This window comes from Caretta caretta, chromosome 8 (assembly GCF_965140235.1).
Source record: "Caretta caretta isolate rCarCar2 chromosome 8, rCarCar1.hap1, whole genome shotgun sequence".
In the NCBI taxonomy this organism is placed as follows: Eukaryota; Metazoa; Chordata; order Testudines; family Cheloniidae; genus Caretta; species Caretta caretta.
In genome coordinates, this window is record NC_134213.1 from 7,089,983 (window position 1) to 7,109,516 (window position 19,534).

A 19,534-nucleotide genomic window follows, 5' to 3' on the forward strand; every position below is an offset into this window, starting at 1 on the left:
CAACTGCATGCTGACCGCATGAGTGCCTTGTGCAGCGTGCATGCAGAGCCAACCTGGATATTGCCCATAATACGTCATTTTGACTCTCACACGTGTGCAAACACATGCACGCACCCTGTAAAGCACCCATCCAACTGAAACACACACGCACACCTGCTCCCTGTGCCAGACACACAGGCACTGTTAGTCTAGACAAATGTTGACCTACACATAGCCACACCTTTATGCAAGGCTGTCCCACACGGCTCCATCCACAGCTGTGGCACTTGCTGCTTTTCGAACAGTCTCCGCAAAGCTTTGTTAATGCACCTCGGTGCTGACCCGCAACAGCCCCAGCTGATACAGGCTCCTCACCCAGCTCTCCTAGTGCACCTAAAGTGTGACCTGCACCACGCCCTGCTCGTCCAGTCTATTCCAAGGTTCTGAATTGACCATATCAACACAAGAAAGGGACCTGGGCATCACTGCAGACAGCTCAGTGGGGACAATTTCTCGGTATGCAGCTATGGTCAAAAAGCAAACAAGACATTAGGCTGCATAAGGGATGGGATGGAGAGTAATATGAAGCATATTCTAATGCCCTTATAGAAAACAATGGTATGGCCTCTTTCGGGATGCAGTCCTGGTCACACCATCTCAAAAAGGATATTGCATAACTAAGGGATTTCAGAGAAGGGAGACAAGAATGATCAAGGCAGAGAAAACTCTCTGAGAAAGAGAGATTGAAAAGATTGGGATTGTTTACCTTACAAAGGAGATGAAGAAAAGGGGATGTGATAAAAGTATATCTAATAATGAATGGTCCGGCGATGGTAGAGCAGAAACTTCTGTTCTCCCTGACAAGAATAAGGGGCCATTCAATGAAATTAAAAGATGAGAAATTAAAAACTAATCAAAGGTAATATTTTCACAAAATGTATAAGTAGACTGTGGAACTCATTGCCAGGGTTCTTAAGTTGTCTCCTGAGGCATCTCTACCTCAAGTCTGATCCACTATAGCAATTCCTCCCTTCCTACCCTCAGTTCCAGATTCTCCTAACCAGAGAGATAGTCTGTAATGTGGCAGTTCTGTGACATTGATAAAGATTCACTAAGGACTCAGCTGAGCCCTGCAGACTCATTTCACTTATTACTTAAGCCAAATTGAAACTCGCTGTTCTTGTGATGAAAGGCCAGTGCCTTGGTCCTCCTGCTGCACTCTCTGGACTCTTCTTAATTCATCACATGTGATCTGTTACAAAGACAAAGAAGAGCTGAACAATCAAGTGTGTTGGCGGAATGTTCCTGCCCCAGTGAACCAGACGGATACGTTTCCAGCTTCCTGATTGTGGTCTTCTGAGGTTTCCTGACACTTCCTCTTTCTGGATTGTTTATTTGAATTGAAATGAATTAATTCCTTTATTTATTTAGACAGTGGAAAGTTACAGGATTTATAGCAATCCAGTCCACGATGTATTGGCAGAACCCTGGGGGATCTCTGGCTGCTCCCAGGGTATAGAAGAGGGCCAGGTATCAGTGTGAGAACTCTGTCTCCCATAGATTTCAGAGCATGGGCTTTCTGTCCATACTTAGATATCAGGGCATGATCTCAATCCCCTTAGCAAGAACTGAAAGCAGTGGGAGTTGGGGGCACTCTCACTAGCGCCAACCCCAATTAGTTGGGCCAAAAATCATTGGACCTGAACAAGCAGGAGATTGAAAAAACCCCAAGCAATCTTGGGCATTTGCCTTCTGGGTGTATGAGCCTTTACGTTGCACTCAGGCCACCTTTTCAGGCTATTCTCCACACCCACGAGGGCTAGACACTTCCTTATTGTTTTCAAAGGAAAGCTGAGATTTCCAGGAATGAGCCCAAATCCAGAATCGGGGCTTTCAGAAACCCCCCAAATATAAGATTCCCAATAAAATCACGAGCGTCAGCAGCAGTGGATGGCACCCTTAGCCCTATTTGCATGGCACTAGTCCGTGGGGTTGGGTGTTGGGCAAACACCTAGAAAGAGACAACCCCCGCCCCAAAGTGTTCACCGTCTAAATTAAGGTAAGACATGTTTCGCAGGTGTAACTACCAAAGAGCAGCAGAGGAGGAGGGAGGATGTGGGTGACAGTGACAGATGGACAGTTTTGTAGACGAGCTCTGTGTGCAAGCTAGGGAGGTTTTCCCAGGCATGGGAGCACTGATTTCTTTCCATCCAGGTACCAGAGCGTGGGGTTCTGATGTGGAAATAGGCGCAGCAAACGGTGCCCAAATCCCCCACTTCCAGGAAGGCAGGCGTGATGAAGACAAATGCACACAGGGAGCCTCAAGGACCCAGAATGGATGGGCGGCCCCTCAGTGGAGAAATGCAGCATGAAATGCAGCATTTACTCCTCTCTCTCTCCTCTGCCCCCCACATTCCAGTTAAACCCCTTGCCCTCCAGGCTCCGGGGATAAGAATAGTTCAGATCTTACAAAAAGAAAAGGAGTACTTGTGGCACCTTAGAGACTAACCAATTTATTTGAGCATAAGCTTCCATGAGCTACAGCTCACTTCATCGGATGCACACTGTGGAAAATACAGAAGATGTTCTTATACATACAAACCATGAAAAAATGGGTGTTTACCACTACAGAAGGTTTTCTCTCCCCCCACCCCACTCTCCTGCTGGTAATAGCCCATCCAAAGTGATCACTCTCCTTACAATGTGTATGATAATCAAGTTGGGCCGTTTCCAGCACAAATCCAGGTTTTCTCCCCCCCCCCCCCCCCACCCACAAACCCACTCTCCTGTTGGTAATAGCTTATCTAAAGTGATCACTCTCCTTACAATGTGTATGATGATCAAGGTGGGCCATTTCCAGCACAAATCCAGGTTTTCTCCCTCCCTTCCCCCCCCGGATTTATGCTGGAAATGGCCCAACTTGATTATCATACACATTGTAAGGAGAGTGATCACTTATGATGGGCTATTACCAGCAGGAGAGTGGGGTGGGGGGAGAGAAAACCTTTTGTAGTGGTAAACACCCATTTTTTCATGGTTTGTATGTATAAGAACATCTTCTGTATTTTCCACAGTACACATCCGATGAAGTGAGCTGTAGCTCACGAAAGCTTATGCGCAAATAAATTGGTTAGTCTCTAAGGTGCCACAAGTACTCCTTTTCTTTTTGCGAATACAGACTAACACGGCTGCTACTCTGAAATCAGATCTTACAGAGGCCAAGAATAAATCTCAGGCTCCCACAAGACAGAGAGGCAGGAAAAGTTCCCGTTTGGCTTTCTCGTCTTTCAAACCCCTCCAGAAGAGTCTCCTGTGGCTAGCCCTGCTGGCCGCAGCCACGTGACCCTGAGCAGTACTTTCCAGCTGTGGCTCCGGGTGCATAGGTTGGCTTCTCCATTGGGATTTCAATAAGTTCTTTACTGCAGCTTCTCGCACCCCGTTGCTTCCCCATTTCACTAAAGATTCATATTCAAACCCAAATTGCCTACCTCCTCCTCCTCCCACCGGGAAAATCAATTGGTCATCATTGCTCAGCAGAGAGCCTGTTTCCTGATTTTATTCCTTTCCCGTTTATGCGGGGAGATGGAAGGAAGGAAGGGGGGCAGGAGGGGGGATTGCTTTTGATTGTTGACTGATTTGAATGGATCTGGCAGAAAGATCACTAAATGCAGAGTCCTAGCTCCTATTTAGCAGGCCTGGTGTGGGTAGGGTTGTGCCTTGCCTTGCCTTGCAGCTTGGAAAGACGGTGCTCAAATCCAAACTGTGTTCCTAAAGTGCAATGAGTTTGTTGGTCTAGCTGGGTCAGTGTTCCAAAATCACACTGCAGAATCTGGTGCAGAGACTCAAGATTGAGCTGTTAGGGAGGTTGCTGGTCGTTGCATCCCACACGGAGGGGAGGCTGCTCAGGTGATGGTTCAGGGAGATGCTGTTTCAGTTTTCTGATGGACTTCGGTTTCCAATATTGCTTTGCTCATTGCTTCAAGGGACAGTGAGGTCAGTGTCTTGGAAAAGCTCTTTGAGTGCTGAGCTCTGTGGTCCTTTTGGGTGGAGGCAGGAAGAGGAGAATGCCATGTGGATCTGTCCCCTTCTCAGCAAAGGAGAGGGAACTCTGCTCACCTATCACCTCCTTGGGCATAGAGCACTGTCCAAGCTGTTAGTGAACTGTGGCAGCCAGGGTAAGAGAGTCATTTGTCAAACTCTTCAGCACTTCTCCACGCTGGTGGCTTCCATTCACTATGTTCCAAATATACGTGGGTCCCCCTGTTTACAGATGGAGGAGGCGGGGCTCAGTGATGCTGGGAACGAGTGGATTAACCTTTTGTAACCCACTGGTGAGTGTGTGTGGCAGGTGCCCTCTGTGCCGATTCACAGAGCGTACAAGTTGTTGCAGCTCCCAGCTAAGATCTGGGTTCAGAATCCGTTTGGACCACAAGTGCAATGAAATTGGCAGGTTTCATTCTGTTGCCAAGTGGACGTAGATACACATCATAAAAGTACCACGCAGTCTGGCACTGCTCAACATGCTACACGGCTTCCGCTCTGGAGAGACCAAGGGCGGGAACGGTAGAGGATGCTGCAGGGCAGACCAAGTGTGATGGACGGCACCTAAGGTTGAAATACCTGATATATGCTCAGTCACCCACTCGTATCATCCCCCACAATACACGTGCACGATCGTGAGATGCATGTACTCACTAGTCACCTGCATGCGCCCAGGAAACACACATGTTCATTCACTCAATTGTGATCTGAAGATCTATGACCCACAATTCACCTCAGACATGCATTCACCAAGCTGAAGTACCCACGTGTGCCCAAGTGAGACGCACACACACCAACCTGCCCATGTGTTCCCAAGATGCCATACGTAGATTCCTCTACCTGGCCCTGAAATGCACATGTGATTCCAAGACACACTCACTCATGAAGTGATCCCAAGACACATTTACTCATTCATCCATCATCTTAAAATACCCTGTGAGCTGCTGCTTGTAATAGATACTTCTCCGTGAGTGGATTCTGAGTGTTTGCTAGTGGAAGGGGCTTCTTGTGCCATAAATTCCCTGTTGCTGATCTGGGTTTTTGATACCATGTTTGCATCTGCCTATGTGTATTATTACAGTAATTTTACGGTAGAAAGCACAATCAAAAGACTAAAAAGCAGCCACAATTAGTTTGTGAATAAAAGCCACTTTCATTTCTGTTATCCCTTCCTAAGTCAATATTTTTGACAAAGGTTGCAACCTGTAGTGCAAGATGTTTGATAAGACAGAAAGTGGTTTCCACCAATCAAAGACTGGCCTTTTTGGGAGAGAAGAAAATGTGAAAAAAGTCCAGTAAATGTACTTGATTTTGAGCTTTCCAGCAAACCAGGTAAAAGAGGGGAGATAAACTGGTCTTTTTTCTAATACTGAATTGCTTGTCTCAGAGCCTGTGATACATGAAGGGGATGGGGGGAGTAGCTCCCTTTGATGGATACACCCAGCCAGTTAGCTGTAAAATCCCTCTTGGTGTCTGTTCTCTGCTTGCTATACCTGTAAATGGTTAACAAACCCACAGGTAAAAGAAAAGGGGTGGGCACCCGACCAAAAGAGCCAATGGGAAGGCTAGAACTTTTAAAATTGGGAAAGAAACTTTCCGTTTGTCTGTTGTTCTCTGGGCTGCAGGGATGGAGCAGCAATGCTATGTAAGGCTTGAACCAGGTATGAAAATTCATCTTCCATACCTAGAAGGAATTATTTGGATAGGAAATGTTTAGTAAGGCACAATCAGGTTGATTTTTTTATTTTGGCTTGTGGATCACTTCTGTGCTAACCCCAAATGCTTTTGTTTTCTTATAACCTTTTAAGCTGAACCCCCAAGAAAGCTATTTTGAGTGCTTGATTTTTGGAATTGCTCTTTTAAAATCTAGCAAAAGCCTAAGTTCCAGATGTATTTTCTTTCTTTTTGTTTTTAATAAAATTTACCTTTTTTAAGAACAGGATTGGATTTTTGGTGTCCTAAGTGGTTTGTGCATATGCTGTTTGATTAGCTGGTAGCACAGCTAATTTCCTTTGTTTTCCTTCTCAGCTCTTCCCCGGAGGTGGGTGAAAGGGCTTGAGGGTACCTCACAGGGAGGAATTCCCAAGTGTTCCTGCCTGGGTCCAAGGTTGTCTTTTTTTCATTTGGGTGGTGGCAGCATTTACCAAGCCAAGGTCAGAGAAAAGCTGTAACCTCGGAAGTGTAATAGAAGCCTGGAGTGGCAAGTACTAATTTTTAGAATCCCTGTGGGCCCCCACCTTCTGCACTCGGAGTGACAGAGTGGGGATTCAGCCTTGACAGAGCCCTGGTCCCTGCCCTCCCAGAATCAGCTCTCAGGATGGGAGCGTTTTCCTAACAGTCTTGCCCATGCCATCTAGCTCAGTTTGGACAGGATAATCCCTATCTTTCCAATCATGCTAATTACCACTATTGAGTCTGTCCCTCCAGAACTCTCCTCCTTGTCCAGAGTTCATACATGTGTTTCTGTTTTCAAGTCTCCAATGCTGGCAGGTGCCGTGTGGCGCTCCTGCTTTTCCTTTTGAGTCCAACCCCTTTCACTTTCTTTCTGGGCTCTTGTCTCCCCCAGAGGTGCCTTCTCAATCGTCCGGAGATGCGTGAAGGTGCTGGCGGGACAGGAGTACGCAGCCAAGATCATAAACACCAAGAAGCTCACTGCCAGAGGTAAGTGCGCTGAAGTCTTGTGGCATACCTCCTGGGAGCAGGTGCCTTTCCACTGATTCCACTGCCCTTGCCCACCTCACGCCTCCTCTGCTTGGACCAAGGTGAGCCTTAACCTTTAATACCTCCTGCTGATTCTGCTCTGTGGGTGGGAACTGCAGGAAGGAAGGAAGAGATATGGGCATGTTTTCCTGAACAGTTGAATCCCCTTTATCAGCATGGAACTGGGGCCATGATGCGAGGGGGGATCCAGCCTGTATTTGGATAATGGGGAGTTGCAGAGAAGAGAGGCAGAGCACAGAAAAGCCAGTTAGCCAAGCTAAGCTTTTACCTGCATGAAAAACATACCCTGAGGTAGCCCCCCGGCCTACTAACACTCCAGCTCTGTGGGTTTAGGCCTGCCAGGGGCTGAGCGCCCACAGCTCCCATTGACTTCAGTGGGAATGGGGAGCATTCAGCGCCAGCCAGGTTTGGACCTTCTACGTGGAGCTAATTCTGGAGCCTCATGTTGAGTGGTGGTGATGGCTTTTGTCCCGTGTGGGAATTCTCCCCACCTCTGCAATCGTCTTCTCACTTCGTTTCTCTGAAGTGTGGTTCCGAGCCTGTGGAGCTGTTTCCTTCCCGGTGGCGAAGCAGCCATCAGGCCTTGAGCAGTGATGCTTCCTGTTCGCTGCAGCTTGGGCCAGGAGTCTGTTGGCATTTCTAGATGTTTTTTTTAGCCAGCTGAACTCAGAAACTAAGCCCCTCTCTGCACCCAGCGTGGCTGCTCCATGTCAGTCTTTGCCAGGTAACTTCATTCACACACACAGCCAGCGCTGGGGGAGTAGCAAACACAGAAGAGTACCAAAGAGCAAAAGGGCCTGGACAGGTGAGAGCAGGGAGTGTGGCTGAGGGAGATTCAGTAGTAATGAGAGAAGGAGACACAGAGCACAGATACAAACAGGAGAGCTATAACCGAACAGATGTAGACTTTAACCTTCATTCCTCAGTGCTGTCCCAAGATGCCTTTTCCATGTCACTGGGGGCCGTGGTGGCCGTAGACAGGGAGGTGCTCATTAGTGAACCTCCATATTAAGGAGTAATCACAACTATGAAGGGGGTGAAGAAAGTGACTAGGGTATTATTTACCCCTTGCCATAACGCAGGAAGCAGGGCTCCCCCATGAAATTACTAGCCAGCAGGTTTAAAACAAACATAAGGAAGTACTTCTTTCACACAGCACACAATCAGCCTGTGGAACTCATTGCCAGGGGGTGTTGTGAAGGCCAAAATATAACTGGGTTCAAAAAAGAACTAGATAAGTTCATGGAGGCTAGGTCCATCAATGGCTTTTAGCCAAGATGGCCAGAGATGCAACTCCATGCTCTGGGTATCCCTGAACCTCTGACTGCCAGAAGCTGGGACTGGACAACTGGGGATGGATCACTTGATAATTGCTCTGTTCTCTTCATTCTGTCTGAAGCATCTGGCACCAGCCACTGTTGGAAGATGGGTTTCAGAGTAGCAGCTGTGTTAGTCTATATCCGCAAAAATGAACAGGAGTACTTGTGGCACCTTAGAGACTAACAAATAAATAAAAAAAATTTTAGTCTCTAAGGTGCCACAAGTACTCCTGTTCTTTTTTGTTGGAAGACAGGCTCCTGGGCTAGCTGGACCATTGGTCTGACCCAGTATGGCCATTCTTATTTTCTAGCCAGCACCCTAAGGGTACCCTCTCTTTTCAAAGGGCTCCAATCATGCTTTGCTCTTCCACTTGGGGACTCTGCTACAACCCCCAACCAGCCTGTGTCTGGCTGCCCCAAGTGAATCAGACCCAGGGGAGCAGTGACCATGCACTGACCTCAGACAGGTGCCACAGGTTGTTGCCGATGATAAATAGAGTGAAAATATTAGCAGGAGAGATCAAACCCTTCAATAATTCCCCCACCCCCGAGCCCCTCTGTTCTCTCTATCCAGAAAGCCCTAAGAAACATGGCCCGCCAGCAATGGGAAAAGAACTTATTTTATTTTCCACCCATGTCCTCTTTCCCAGTTCTCTTCAGAGGTGCCTGTCACAGCCGCCTTGCTGCTTAGCCCCTGTAGCCTGCCATGGGCAACGGCTGTGCTTTGCAGAGTGGAAAACCTCTTCCACAGAAGAGCGTGGCTCATTGCATTTGGTCCCAGCTGCTGTTCCATGCAGTCCCCTCCGCCTTTCCTCCTCCCCCCGCCCCCCCCCTTGTCCCCAGCCACACACACGGGTGCAAATTGCCTGCAAAAAGTTGCATAATTGATTGTTGCTGTTCTTGGTGGAACTGGCTGCGCAAGGGATCGTCAGGGTCTCCGAGACCCAAAACTGTCAAGAACAATGTAGGAACCATTTTTCTTCACAGCCATAACAACTTGTGAGTCCCTGACAATCTCCTGCTGCTCTGCATGGCTCTCTGGCCCTGAAAGCAGACTGAGAGCAGACCTTCCACCTGGGTGAGCCTGGCAGCTTCGCTGCCCTGGAATGTTTTGCCCTGCTACTGACCAGCTGTATTAAAAAGTTTTCATCCGTCTTCATCTTTTGCTTTTGCCTGCCCCAAGCTGAATGGGGCCATGCCATAGAGCCAGCTCTTCCATGGCATGTAGTGGCCCGCTGTCACTTTGAAAGGTGTGGGACGGAAAGCATTCGCGACTGACATCGTGTATGTATCCGTATGGAGACTGTGACCGTGGGCATGGCGGCACTGGGGCTGGGAAGTGTAACTTGCAGCTGGAGCAGACATACCCGCGCTAGCCCCGACTGAGCTAGCATGGTCCAAAGAGAACTGTAGCCGCAGCAGCTAGCCATCCCGAGGACGATCCTGTAGGTACGTCCTCCGGGCAGCTAGCCCCTGCTGCGGCTTGTGTCACAGCCGTGCTTCTACGTTCAGCCCACTAGCTCGATGAGATCTAGCGCATGTATGTCTATGAGAGCTGGAAGTGACAACGTCAGCTCCAGGGTCAACATAACCTGTGACTCAGCTTTGACCTGGAGGGGCCGGGCTCGCTACAGGCCAAGGATGTATCTGCTCTGCAATGGGTGGGTGAAGCTCGCACAGACACACCCTGAGCTGGCTTTAATCTGGGGCTGGAATGGTGAAGCCAGGGCAGCACGAGCTTCCATGCATGCTAGCCCCCGAGCAGGTACCCAGCGTTCTGATGGTGCTCCTGCAGCCTGCGCCGCGGCTACCGGTGCCCGAGCTAGCCAGGTGAAAGCTAGCTGGGATATGGCTATTGGAGCTGCACTGCAGACATCCCCAAATGTTTTAGGCAGGGTGCTATGACTCTCCGTGGAGACACTCGCTCTTTTGAAAGTACCCCTCAGTCCTCTTCCGTGGCTGGCAAGCTGTTCACAGAAGAGCGAGCGCCTTCTCTGAAGCCCCGCTGCTTTGCAGGGTTGAGCGTCCTTCCTGGGAGTCATGAGGCCAGGTTCAGCAGTAATGAATGGAAGGGATTCGTTAGTGAAACTGCTGGACGCAGACAGCCCCCGTGGTTCTCTCTGGCTTCCAGGCTGCCTAAAGCCAATCTGCACTGCCTAGTGTCACTACACAGAGGGGCTGAGATTTTCTAAAGGGGCTAATAATTTTGGGTGCCTCTATTTTTAGGTGCTCAAATTGAGATGCCTTAACAGGACTTGTTCACCAGGGGCCAGGCACGCAGCAATTATGAAAATCAGGCCCCTTTCAGGGTGAGTAGCCAAACACTAGGACAGCTCAAATCACTGGCCTCTTGTGAAAATCTTGGCCCTGATCACCCAAAGTCCTAGCCTGGACTAAGCAGTGATGGATGGGAGAGCTGGTCACACTGCATAGTGGAAGATGCACTGTACAGTCTGGGGGTGCAGGCATTGGAAGGGGTGCTGTGGCCTGGATCTCACACCTGGTAATGGAAGCCGTGTTCCTGTCACCTTAGCAGCTGTGAATGATCCATGGAGATGGAATGAAGGGAAATCTGCTCAGCTTTGATTCATTGGTTTCCATTTTTCTGATGGTCCAGCTGCCCTGATGGCAGAACAGCCTCTGGGACCAAACACCCCTAAAAGGGAGAGAGGTTAGCTCTCCGTGCCCCTTCCGACCCTGCTCCCTGTTGTCGCTATGCCAACCAGGGCCATCCCTAGCTATTTTGGTGCTCTAGGCAGCCCCCCCGCTGTGGGGGGGCTGTGTGGGGCACCAGGCCTCCACGGGCGGGAGCAGGCTGGTCCCAGGCCGCCGCGGTGGATGGGGGCTGGTCACTTCCTGCGGGAAGTGGAGTGACCCGGCCCCAGCCTGCTCTGCTCTCCTGGCTCCCAGGCTTGGGGGGAGGGGGAAACTGCCCCCCATCATTCGCCGGCGGCGCGGCTGGGAGCCAAAGGAGCAGAGCAGGCTGGGACTGGGTCACTCCATTTATCACGTGGTGAGTGCAGGGTTGGGGCTGGCTGCAGTCTTCAGAGGAGTGGGGACAGGGCTGGGGCGGAGCAGGGGTGGGGAAGGGGCAGGGCAGGAACAGGCAGGGCGGAGCACGGGCAGGGGCATGGGTAAGAGCCAGAGCAAGGGCTGGAGCAGCACGCAACTGCGCAGGGCACCAGGAAATGTGGTGCCCCAAATTTCCTGGTGCCCTACGCAGCTGCCTACTTTGCCTATGGGGTAAGGACGGCCCTGATGCCAACCAAGTCCCAAAGGGGGTGATGGTTTCTGTGAGGGGGACTAGACTGAGATTTCCAAACTATTTCCGAGGGGCCACCAGGCCGGTCTGGTTTTAAGCTAATGACCTCTGGTTGCCCTCCAAACCTCACTTTGTTCCCTGCCGACCTACGAAGACTCCGTTGCAAAAGTCCCCTTCTTCTCCCAATGCAGTGCCATGGCTTTTCCCCCTCCTCCAGTCTTGCTGTAATTCCTGTATCAGATTCATACTCCTTTGTGCTCACCTTCAAAGCTCTCCTGCATCTCCTCTCCCATTTCTTACTGCTCCCCCCCATGGGCCTTCCCCCGCTAACTCTTCCATGTTCCCATCATCTCCTCCCACGCAGACTTCATCGCCTTCTTCAACACTGCCACCCCACCCACCCTGGAACAGCCTAGTAACTTCACTCCCCTTCAGGCACTCCTCTGCTGTGCTTCTTGGCCTGACCTTTCTCCAGTACCCTCCTCTCTGGAGTTCCCCTCTCACAAGCCTCCTGTAGTAGGGTTACTAGAAGTGACATGATGACTCAAATGACTGCAACCCGCCCCCCTGAAGCTTTTAAACGACAAGAAAGTTTTCTCGAGAGCTTTTATTCCCCCTTTCCCTTGTGTTGCCACCTACCAGTCCCCTCTCCCCGACACCCCCTCTCAAGAGCTGATGATTTCTTTAGTCGAGTTAGCTGCATAAATAAAACTGTAAGCTCCTTGGGGCATGAATTTGGTTTATATTATATCTGCAGAGTGGCATGCATCCCTATGGTTCTCTATACATAATGCAGAACAACAGAGCATGAGCTGGCTATATTTTCATTCCCACTAGGGTCGATGCATGATTCCCATCTGTGGGTTCTTAAAAGCTGAAGGTTTAATCTGCTACCATAGCCTCTGAGAGCTACACCGGTGATGTTCCTTTCACAGACCTCTCTACCAGGGGCCTAGTTTGATGTTCGGTTGTGTATGTACTGAGCTGTGTGTTATAAAGGAAAAGTCTATAATGCGTTGTTGATGGAGCTGGGAGGCAGAGGACAAAAGGCGTATAGCAAGGGAAGATTTATTGCCAAGCACTTGATCCAAGTGGGAACGCTGTATTATATTTTATAACTGGATGGCATTCACATACTGTAAAGAAAATAGAATTGGTTTTATGTAATGTAATTTGTACTCAAAGTGCTAAACCACTTTATAAAGCAGTGTGTAGGTGCAGTGCATGTGTAGGCAAACACAGCAGCCATTGTGCACTCAGCTATAGCTCGCGCTCAGCCTTGGACACGAGGACTTGTTTGGCTGTGAGAGGGAGTGTTTGCCAGGACACCTAGGTTACCCCCTACTCTTTCCAGTAAGTGCCAAGGGATCATTAACTCCCCCCCTGGACAGCCAGAGGTGGGAAACCTTGGTTCAGTATCCCTTCCAAAGGAGGGCACTGATCTGGTACTACACTGAGATGCCAGCCCGGGGGATGCAGCGCTCAGGTCCTGGGCTGGTTAGCAAAGCTCCCTCTCTCTGACTGAGACAACCTCACCAAATCTGAAACCAGGGGCTGGGGGAGTTGCCTTGGTTTGGCCAGGTGCCACCTCAGCCTGGGCAAGGCAATCGAGTTCTGCAGCTGGCAGCAGTGTTCTCCCTCTCCTCAGATGTTTCCCTCTCTCTGAGCTGCCGAAAAAGGGAATTTGTGTTTTCATTTTGGCTGCTGTGTGCGCTCAGGCAGCCATTCCTCGCATCAGCTCTGGGCGCAGCATGCACTGTGTTGAACAAAGGGAGATGATGGGATGGGAATGCACAGTACTGATCAAGTTGCCTTTGAATTCTTCTTGACTGGCATTTCGGAGGGCATTGTCACCTGTAGCAGAGCCCTCAATCTGTGTGATTTTGAATTAGTCTGAATGAGAGCCCTGAAAATGGGCAAAACTCTCATGTTGTTTCTACCTGGCACCATTATTCATCTCTCTCAAGGTAAAAAGAACCCAACCCCAATCATCTCCTTTCAAATCTTAAAATAGACCAGCATTTCGCAGGCTTCCCACACATAGCTCTGCCAATATACCACAATCGCGACCTGAAGCATCACAGCTATTCCAGGCTTGATCTCCCACAAAGTTCTGCCAATGCACCTCTTTCCTAATCTGCAGCACCTCCTAATATTTCCGTCCCAGACCCCCCAGCCCCAGCTCTACCAAGTCTCCTCAGTCTCGACCTACAGCACCCCTGCGACTCCGGACCTGGACTCTCATACAAATCTAGTGGCGTACCTTAATTTGCAGCGCACCATTATAGACCAGGACTGGAGCGTTGCACAGCTCTGCCAGTGCCCCTTGTTCCTGACTTGTCAACTTCCACTGCTGCTCCAGTCCTAGGTGGCTTTCCCTGAATTGAGGCCACCAACCAGGTGGAGCTGCTGGTTGAGTTTATGAAATGGACAACCACCCAGTAGGGTCTAAGGGAAACTCACCCATCTTGTTGCCTCATACAAGCCTCATTTAAAGGAGGTGGAAGGCTAGTGCATTAATTACCCCACCCCCCAACAGAATTTTTATCCTTTGGACAATAAATAAGCAAGCCACTGTCCATCAAGAGCAGATGGTCGGATTCTTCTGGAGGGCTGAATGCTTGGCTTTTCCATGCAGATCGAAGTTGGCAGCAGAGAAGCCACCAGCCAGGAAGCATTGCAGATTTCAGGGCTTCCTGAAAGACCAGATTGAATTACTTTCTTTCTCTTCCCTCCTCCCCACCCACTTTTGTGTCTTCATTGGTTCCCTCTTTGTCCTCTTCTCAGGCTTCTGTTGGTCTACCCCTCCAGCAGTAGCCCAGCATCTTCATCCTTAAATACGCAGAGGAGCCTGCAGCCTTACTCTGCCGGCTGACCTGGATCAAGTCACCAGCATCTTTTGTCAGCCATCCACCCAGCAGAGTCTTGATACTGCTACTATTTCACCAGTGTCAGGAAGCTAGTTTTGATCCTTCCACCAAGACCTCTACCAGGAGCAAAGCGTACCTGGGATAGGTGGAGGAGCAGCATAGCTGCTAACTGTTAGAGCCCCGGGGTCAAGATCAAATGCAATGGGCTGTCTGCCTTCCATGAGGATGAATCATATGATGGATGCGAATCACCCTGGAATACAGGGGGAGGGGAAGGAAAAGGGGATGAGAATTGATGAATGCTCCTCTTCAAAGCCCCCCACATTGCTGCTGAGGTACAGAAGGGCGGGGGCAATACCAGAGGCCCAGTATCCCTAGACACTGAGAGTGAGTTGTGTGGCTGTGTGTCTTCAGCCATTGCTTCTTGAGTCAGGAGACGTTTTAGCCCCAAATCTGGCCTCTCTCTCTCTCCACGTCCAAGGGGTGTCCTGATCGGCGGTTTCTGGGCACACAATTCAGGTGAAACCCCCAAGAGCCAATGGCCTTTGAAAGCAATGACTTTGATTTAAATCCAGATCCCCTCCAGCCATACACAGAAATCACTTGCAAAGGTTCCCTGCTCCTTGCCATGTTTCAGTGCCACCGGCTTTTGTTGGGAGTAGGAGGAGGAATTCCCCCTTCCTGGCCTCTGCAAAGCACGGCACCCATGCTGTGCTTAACTGCACTGAAACTCCCTTTGCTTTTCATCTCTCCCGTGCTTCCTTCTCACGCCCCGGCTCAATTCCAGAGCCCTCTCAGCTCCCTGTGTGTCTCTGAACCCAGAGTTCCTACCCAGGGCCAAGCTAGCTGTGTTGGTTAATGCATCACTGTCAGGTGTCGAATGCCACGGTGCTGGATGCACTATAAGAACCTGAACAAACCAGAACAGGAAATCTGCCAATTCTCTGCTACATTCCTGGAGGGTTGTGGCCTGTGAGGGAGGAAGGAAGCAAAGACTGAGCTGTGTGTCTGTTGCATAGGTGTGGGTGCCAGTGGGTGCAAGCAGCAGCCTGGCCAGGAGTGGGTATCTATGTACACGTAGGCTGGGTCTGCGGGGATGCATGTAGGTGAGTGTGGAGACATGCATTCCTCAGTGTACAGGTGTCTCCACAGCTGTGAGGAGGAGACTTTATGCAGGCTTGCAGGGGTGTGCATGACAAGTGATTTTGTGAGAGTGCACACCTGCAAGCAGGTGTGTGCATGGGTGTGTAAGGGCACCTGCAGGGCTGTGAGTGCATGCAGGTAGTTGTGTGAGACAGGCAAGTGTCTGGGTGTGTCTCTCTGCTGCTGGTTAGGTGTATGTGGCGGTGTTTCTGTGCAGGTATCTGGAAAGGTGAGTGGGTGCCGTATATTGCGTGTGTGTTACAGACTGCTTGCTTAGCCTTCCTGAGCTAAACACAGTCTTCCCCACTTGATCTGAACTCTCTGTCCTTCTGCAGCACCTCTGCCCTGAGCATCTCAAAGCCCTTTTAAACCACTAACAAAACAAGCCTCTGGGCACCCTTGGGAGGCAGGTCAGTGGTGGATAGCTGCAGAGTGCGAGGCCCAAGGAGGGGAAGTGGCTTGTTCTTCTTGCCTTTTCATTCATCCAAAGGCCACGCGTGTTTTCATTCTGATGCTCCTGCAGGTGCGGAGAATGGGGCTAGGTTTGGCTCAGGGAGTATCCAGAGTCGGAAAGCTGCCAGCGCTGGGAGGAGAAGCTTTGAGATGTAGCGTGAGAGGAGCAGCAAAGAGTGAAACCTGGAGAGATGGTGGAACAGAACTCCAAATTCAGATGACGCCGCTGGGGGACCCTGGAGAAGTTTGACTACCTTTCACAGCCCGCTAGATTTCCTTTTCATGCATCTCGCCCTCCTAGGGTGGGATTTTAACAAGACCTGCGTGACTTAGCAGCTCAAGTCGCAATGAAAGTCAATAGGATTTGTGCTCCTACCTCACTTAGGTCCATTTGAAAATCCCAGCCCTAGGTTTCAGCTGGGACAGGGACCATGTCTGTCAAAATCTCCCACCCTTATTCAGGTTGTTCTCAACAGCAGGCAGAAAATATCTATCCTCCTGAGATTTCCAACCTGCGTTTGTGGTTCCAAAAGCCCCGTAAGGAGCAGATAAGCATCCAGCACTTGCGGGGTTTATCCAAACTGAACTGTCATTGCGGCTGGCTGTGAGGACCACTTCTTCTCCCTGAGGGGCTGGATGGAGTGAATCACCACTGCTCCCTTTCATGCAGGGGCCAGGCTCCTTGCTAAAACTCCATATATCACTAATCTTCCCACAGTCTGTCTACCCCATGAATCCCAGGAGCCACTGGAATGTAGCTGGCAAGAATTTGCGGAAACCATTCCCTTCTTATTCTCCTGCCAGGGATTACAACTATGTTAATCGCAAATCCAGATCTGTTCTGTTTCCCTGCAATCAACATCCCAGTGCCGGACTCAAGGACTGAGAGTTAATCTCCCTAATATGCACTTCCTGAAATATTCTCCAGTGTCAGATGGTCTGGGATTCAGTGCTTGCCATCAACCTGGATGTATTGTCCCAGTGCTAGGCTGCCTTGTGATTTGGGGACTGATCTCCGTAGAATCCACCCTCTGTCTCCTGACCTCACTGTCCAGCACATGGCGATTTGAATAGCAAAGAATGGGCAACGCATACTAGAAGTTGCATCTTTGTCTCCCTCTAGTGAGGGAGGATAAGAGTCATAGAATCATAGAATCATAGAATATCAGGGTTGGAAGGGACCTCTAGTGAGGGAGGATAAGAGTCCATTACAGCCGACTGCTAATGGAGTTACTCTTTTAGCTACCCTATTATTCAGGTAATTAAGATTCTACTTTTAATGCTGAAGATCATCAGTTAAAATCCTGCTACAGGCCCAAGTAAGGTTATTCTAAAACCACCACATTTTAGTCTGTATCTCTTTGGTAAATATCAGAGGAGCCAGTAGCCAAATTCTGAAGTCTTTGCTCCACTCTTAATCAGTTCTCCTTACTCAGTGACTTCACTGGAAGCTTTGCCTGAGTAAGGACAGCAGGATATAGCTTGCCAACATCAGAAGCTCAGAAGGCAAATGATAAATTCACTCCCCCAGGCACCTGATGGCTGGTGGTGTCTCATTTCAACAGACACAGCCATTTCTCAGTTATGCACCTCTCGTTTTGATGCTGCATATTTTGTGGTGTGTATAAAAAGATTTTCTGTTATAACTTCGGAGCGCTTTTCTGCGAGTGCCCATCCCAACACATGCACGACTGCAGGATTGGTAGGAAAGGCTGTACTTACTTTCCCCCCGTGCGGGGTCAGTCAAACAGACTGGGGTAAACAGTTCAAGCATCTCAAGGTTTCCACACAATTCCATTAGTGGTGAATAGTTGGACTGAAGGGTTCCTACTGGACTAACAAACCTTTAACCTTTAGGCTACTGGATCAAATGTACCCAGGTTAGTAATAGCTGGACCCTTCGGTGGCTACTATATGTGGACTCAATTGTTGTTTTAGTCCTGTTCCTGGTGGCAAAACAACAGGAGTGCTTGATGCCTTTGGTTACAATGTTAGAGGGAGGCCACGGACTGAATGGGACATGAAGATTTAACTCCCCTTCCCTCCCCCACAGTTGGTCTTTCTGTGCCAAAATTGGGGTGGCCCGGGGGAAATCAGACTGCTGATGTAACTCTTCTGTCCAGTGCCAGCCAGGCTCCAGGGCTGCTGCTTTATCTCCTCTCGCCATCTCGGATCCATTGCACTTGTTTCTCACTATTTATTCTTGGTACCTTTTGTGCTTTAGTTAGCGCCAACCCCCTCCTGGCCGCCTCTGCTGTCAAACGCCTGAGTTGTGACCTTGCAGTCACTTCAATGGTGACAGACTGTGATGGTACAAATGCAGGACCAGGCAGAAGGAAAAGCTGGGGGTGAGGGGAGAGACATTTATTCTGAATCTCAGAATGACTGGGATGGGCAGGAGCAGGGCTGGGGGTTTTGCTTTGCAAAATCTCATTAGTCAAGTGATCCAAACCTGGTTTGTTTGGGTCTACATCCCATTTATTAATGGCCTCAGAGCTCAGATAAATGGTTCCCATTTTGTCTCACTTCTAATAATGCTTTGCACAGCTGTCTCTCTCAGGATCTCAAAGCACTCTGCAAGCATTAATGAAGTTAGCCCTATGGGGGATAGGGAAGTATTAGCATCTTCATTTCACAGATGGGGAAACTGAGGCACAACAGGTCAAAAAACACAGGAAGACTGGAGGCAGAGCCAGAAAGGTAGCCCAGGTGTCCTGCCTCCCACTCCTGTGCTATCCTCCCTTAGGACCCTAGCTAAGGGAAACATAGAAAATGACCAGTCAAGTCAACTGCTGTTTGCATTAATCATTTCTCCTTTCAAGGGCACTCCATGCCTCCCAAAAGAATTCTTCTCAATAAGCAAGGGCCTTTACCAAAATAATAATGGTACCTAGCTCTTCTATGGTGTTTTTCATCAGTAAATCTGAAAGCACTTTACAAAGGAGGTCAGTATCATATTATCCCCATTTTACAGATGGGGAAACTGAGGCACAGAGCAGTGACATGACTTGGCCAAGGCCACCCAGCAGAAACAGGAACAGAACCCAGCTCTCCTGTGCCCAGTCCCGTGCTCTATCCAATCCCTTTTCCTTTATTCCTGCCTCACTCCCCGCTACCTCCCCATCCCAAAGTACAAACACAGGATCAAAAAACTGAGTGAGAAAGCGCCTGAGCTGTCCCAGCACATTCATCTTCTGCTGGGAGTGTGCGGGAATCCAAGAGGTGAAATCTGTCTCGCTAGTACAGTGTGCACGATGAGATGCCGCCTGGACCCGAGGAAGCATTTGTGTTGTAGCTGGAGGATGTGCTGGGGAAGAGATGGAATTGAGTGTGACCCGTGCGCTACTCGCATCAGTGCTGTTGACCTGCTGTTCGGGCATTACAAGGCAGTGAGAGCACAGACTTTGAGAAGTGAAGCTCATGTCACCTGCCAGCTGGAGGAGAGCAACCCAGCCCCCCCTCTGTGCAGCCCTGTGATTGGAGGTGACTCTTGCTCTTCGCAGCCTTTGACTTATGCTGTGACGGGTGGAACTGTACCCTCCTGTGAGTTAGCCCGGGGCCTCCATCCTGCTAGGAGAATGCCCCCAGGGCTTCTCCGCCCATGCATGCAGCTTTCTCAGTACTCCTCGGGCACGTGCAGCAGTCCTGGAGCTGAGCAGCTCACGGCAGGGAAAGCAGCTGTGCTTGGTGAATTGCCTTTGGCTGGGAGGAGCCCTCCGGTATGCTAGGGCTTGTTGTGTTCTGCA

The 19,534-nt window shown here is 49.8% G+C and overlaps 1 protein-coding gene across 3 annotated transcripts in view; it reads left to right on the forward strand.

The window, feature by feature from the left end:
- CAMK2A (calcium/calmodulin dependent protein kinase II alpha) overlaps positions 1-19,534 on the forward strand; it is a 75,136-nt gene that overhangs the window by 8,427 nt on the left and 47,175 nt on the right. For all 3 annotated transcript variants that reach the window (XM_048860358.2, XM_048860360.2, XM_048860359.2), the window contains exon 2: positions 6,587-6,681. In XM_048860358.2, coding sequence (XP_048716315.1) covers positions 6,587-6,681 — 95 coding nt within the window. The remainder of the gene's footprint in view (positions 1-6,586; positions 6,682-19,534) is intronic.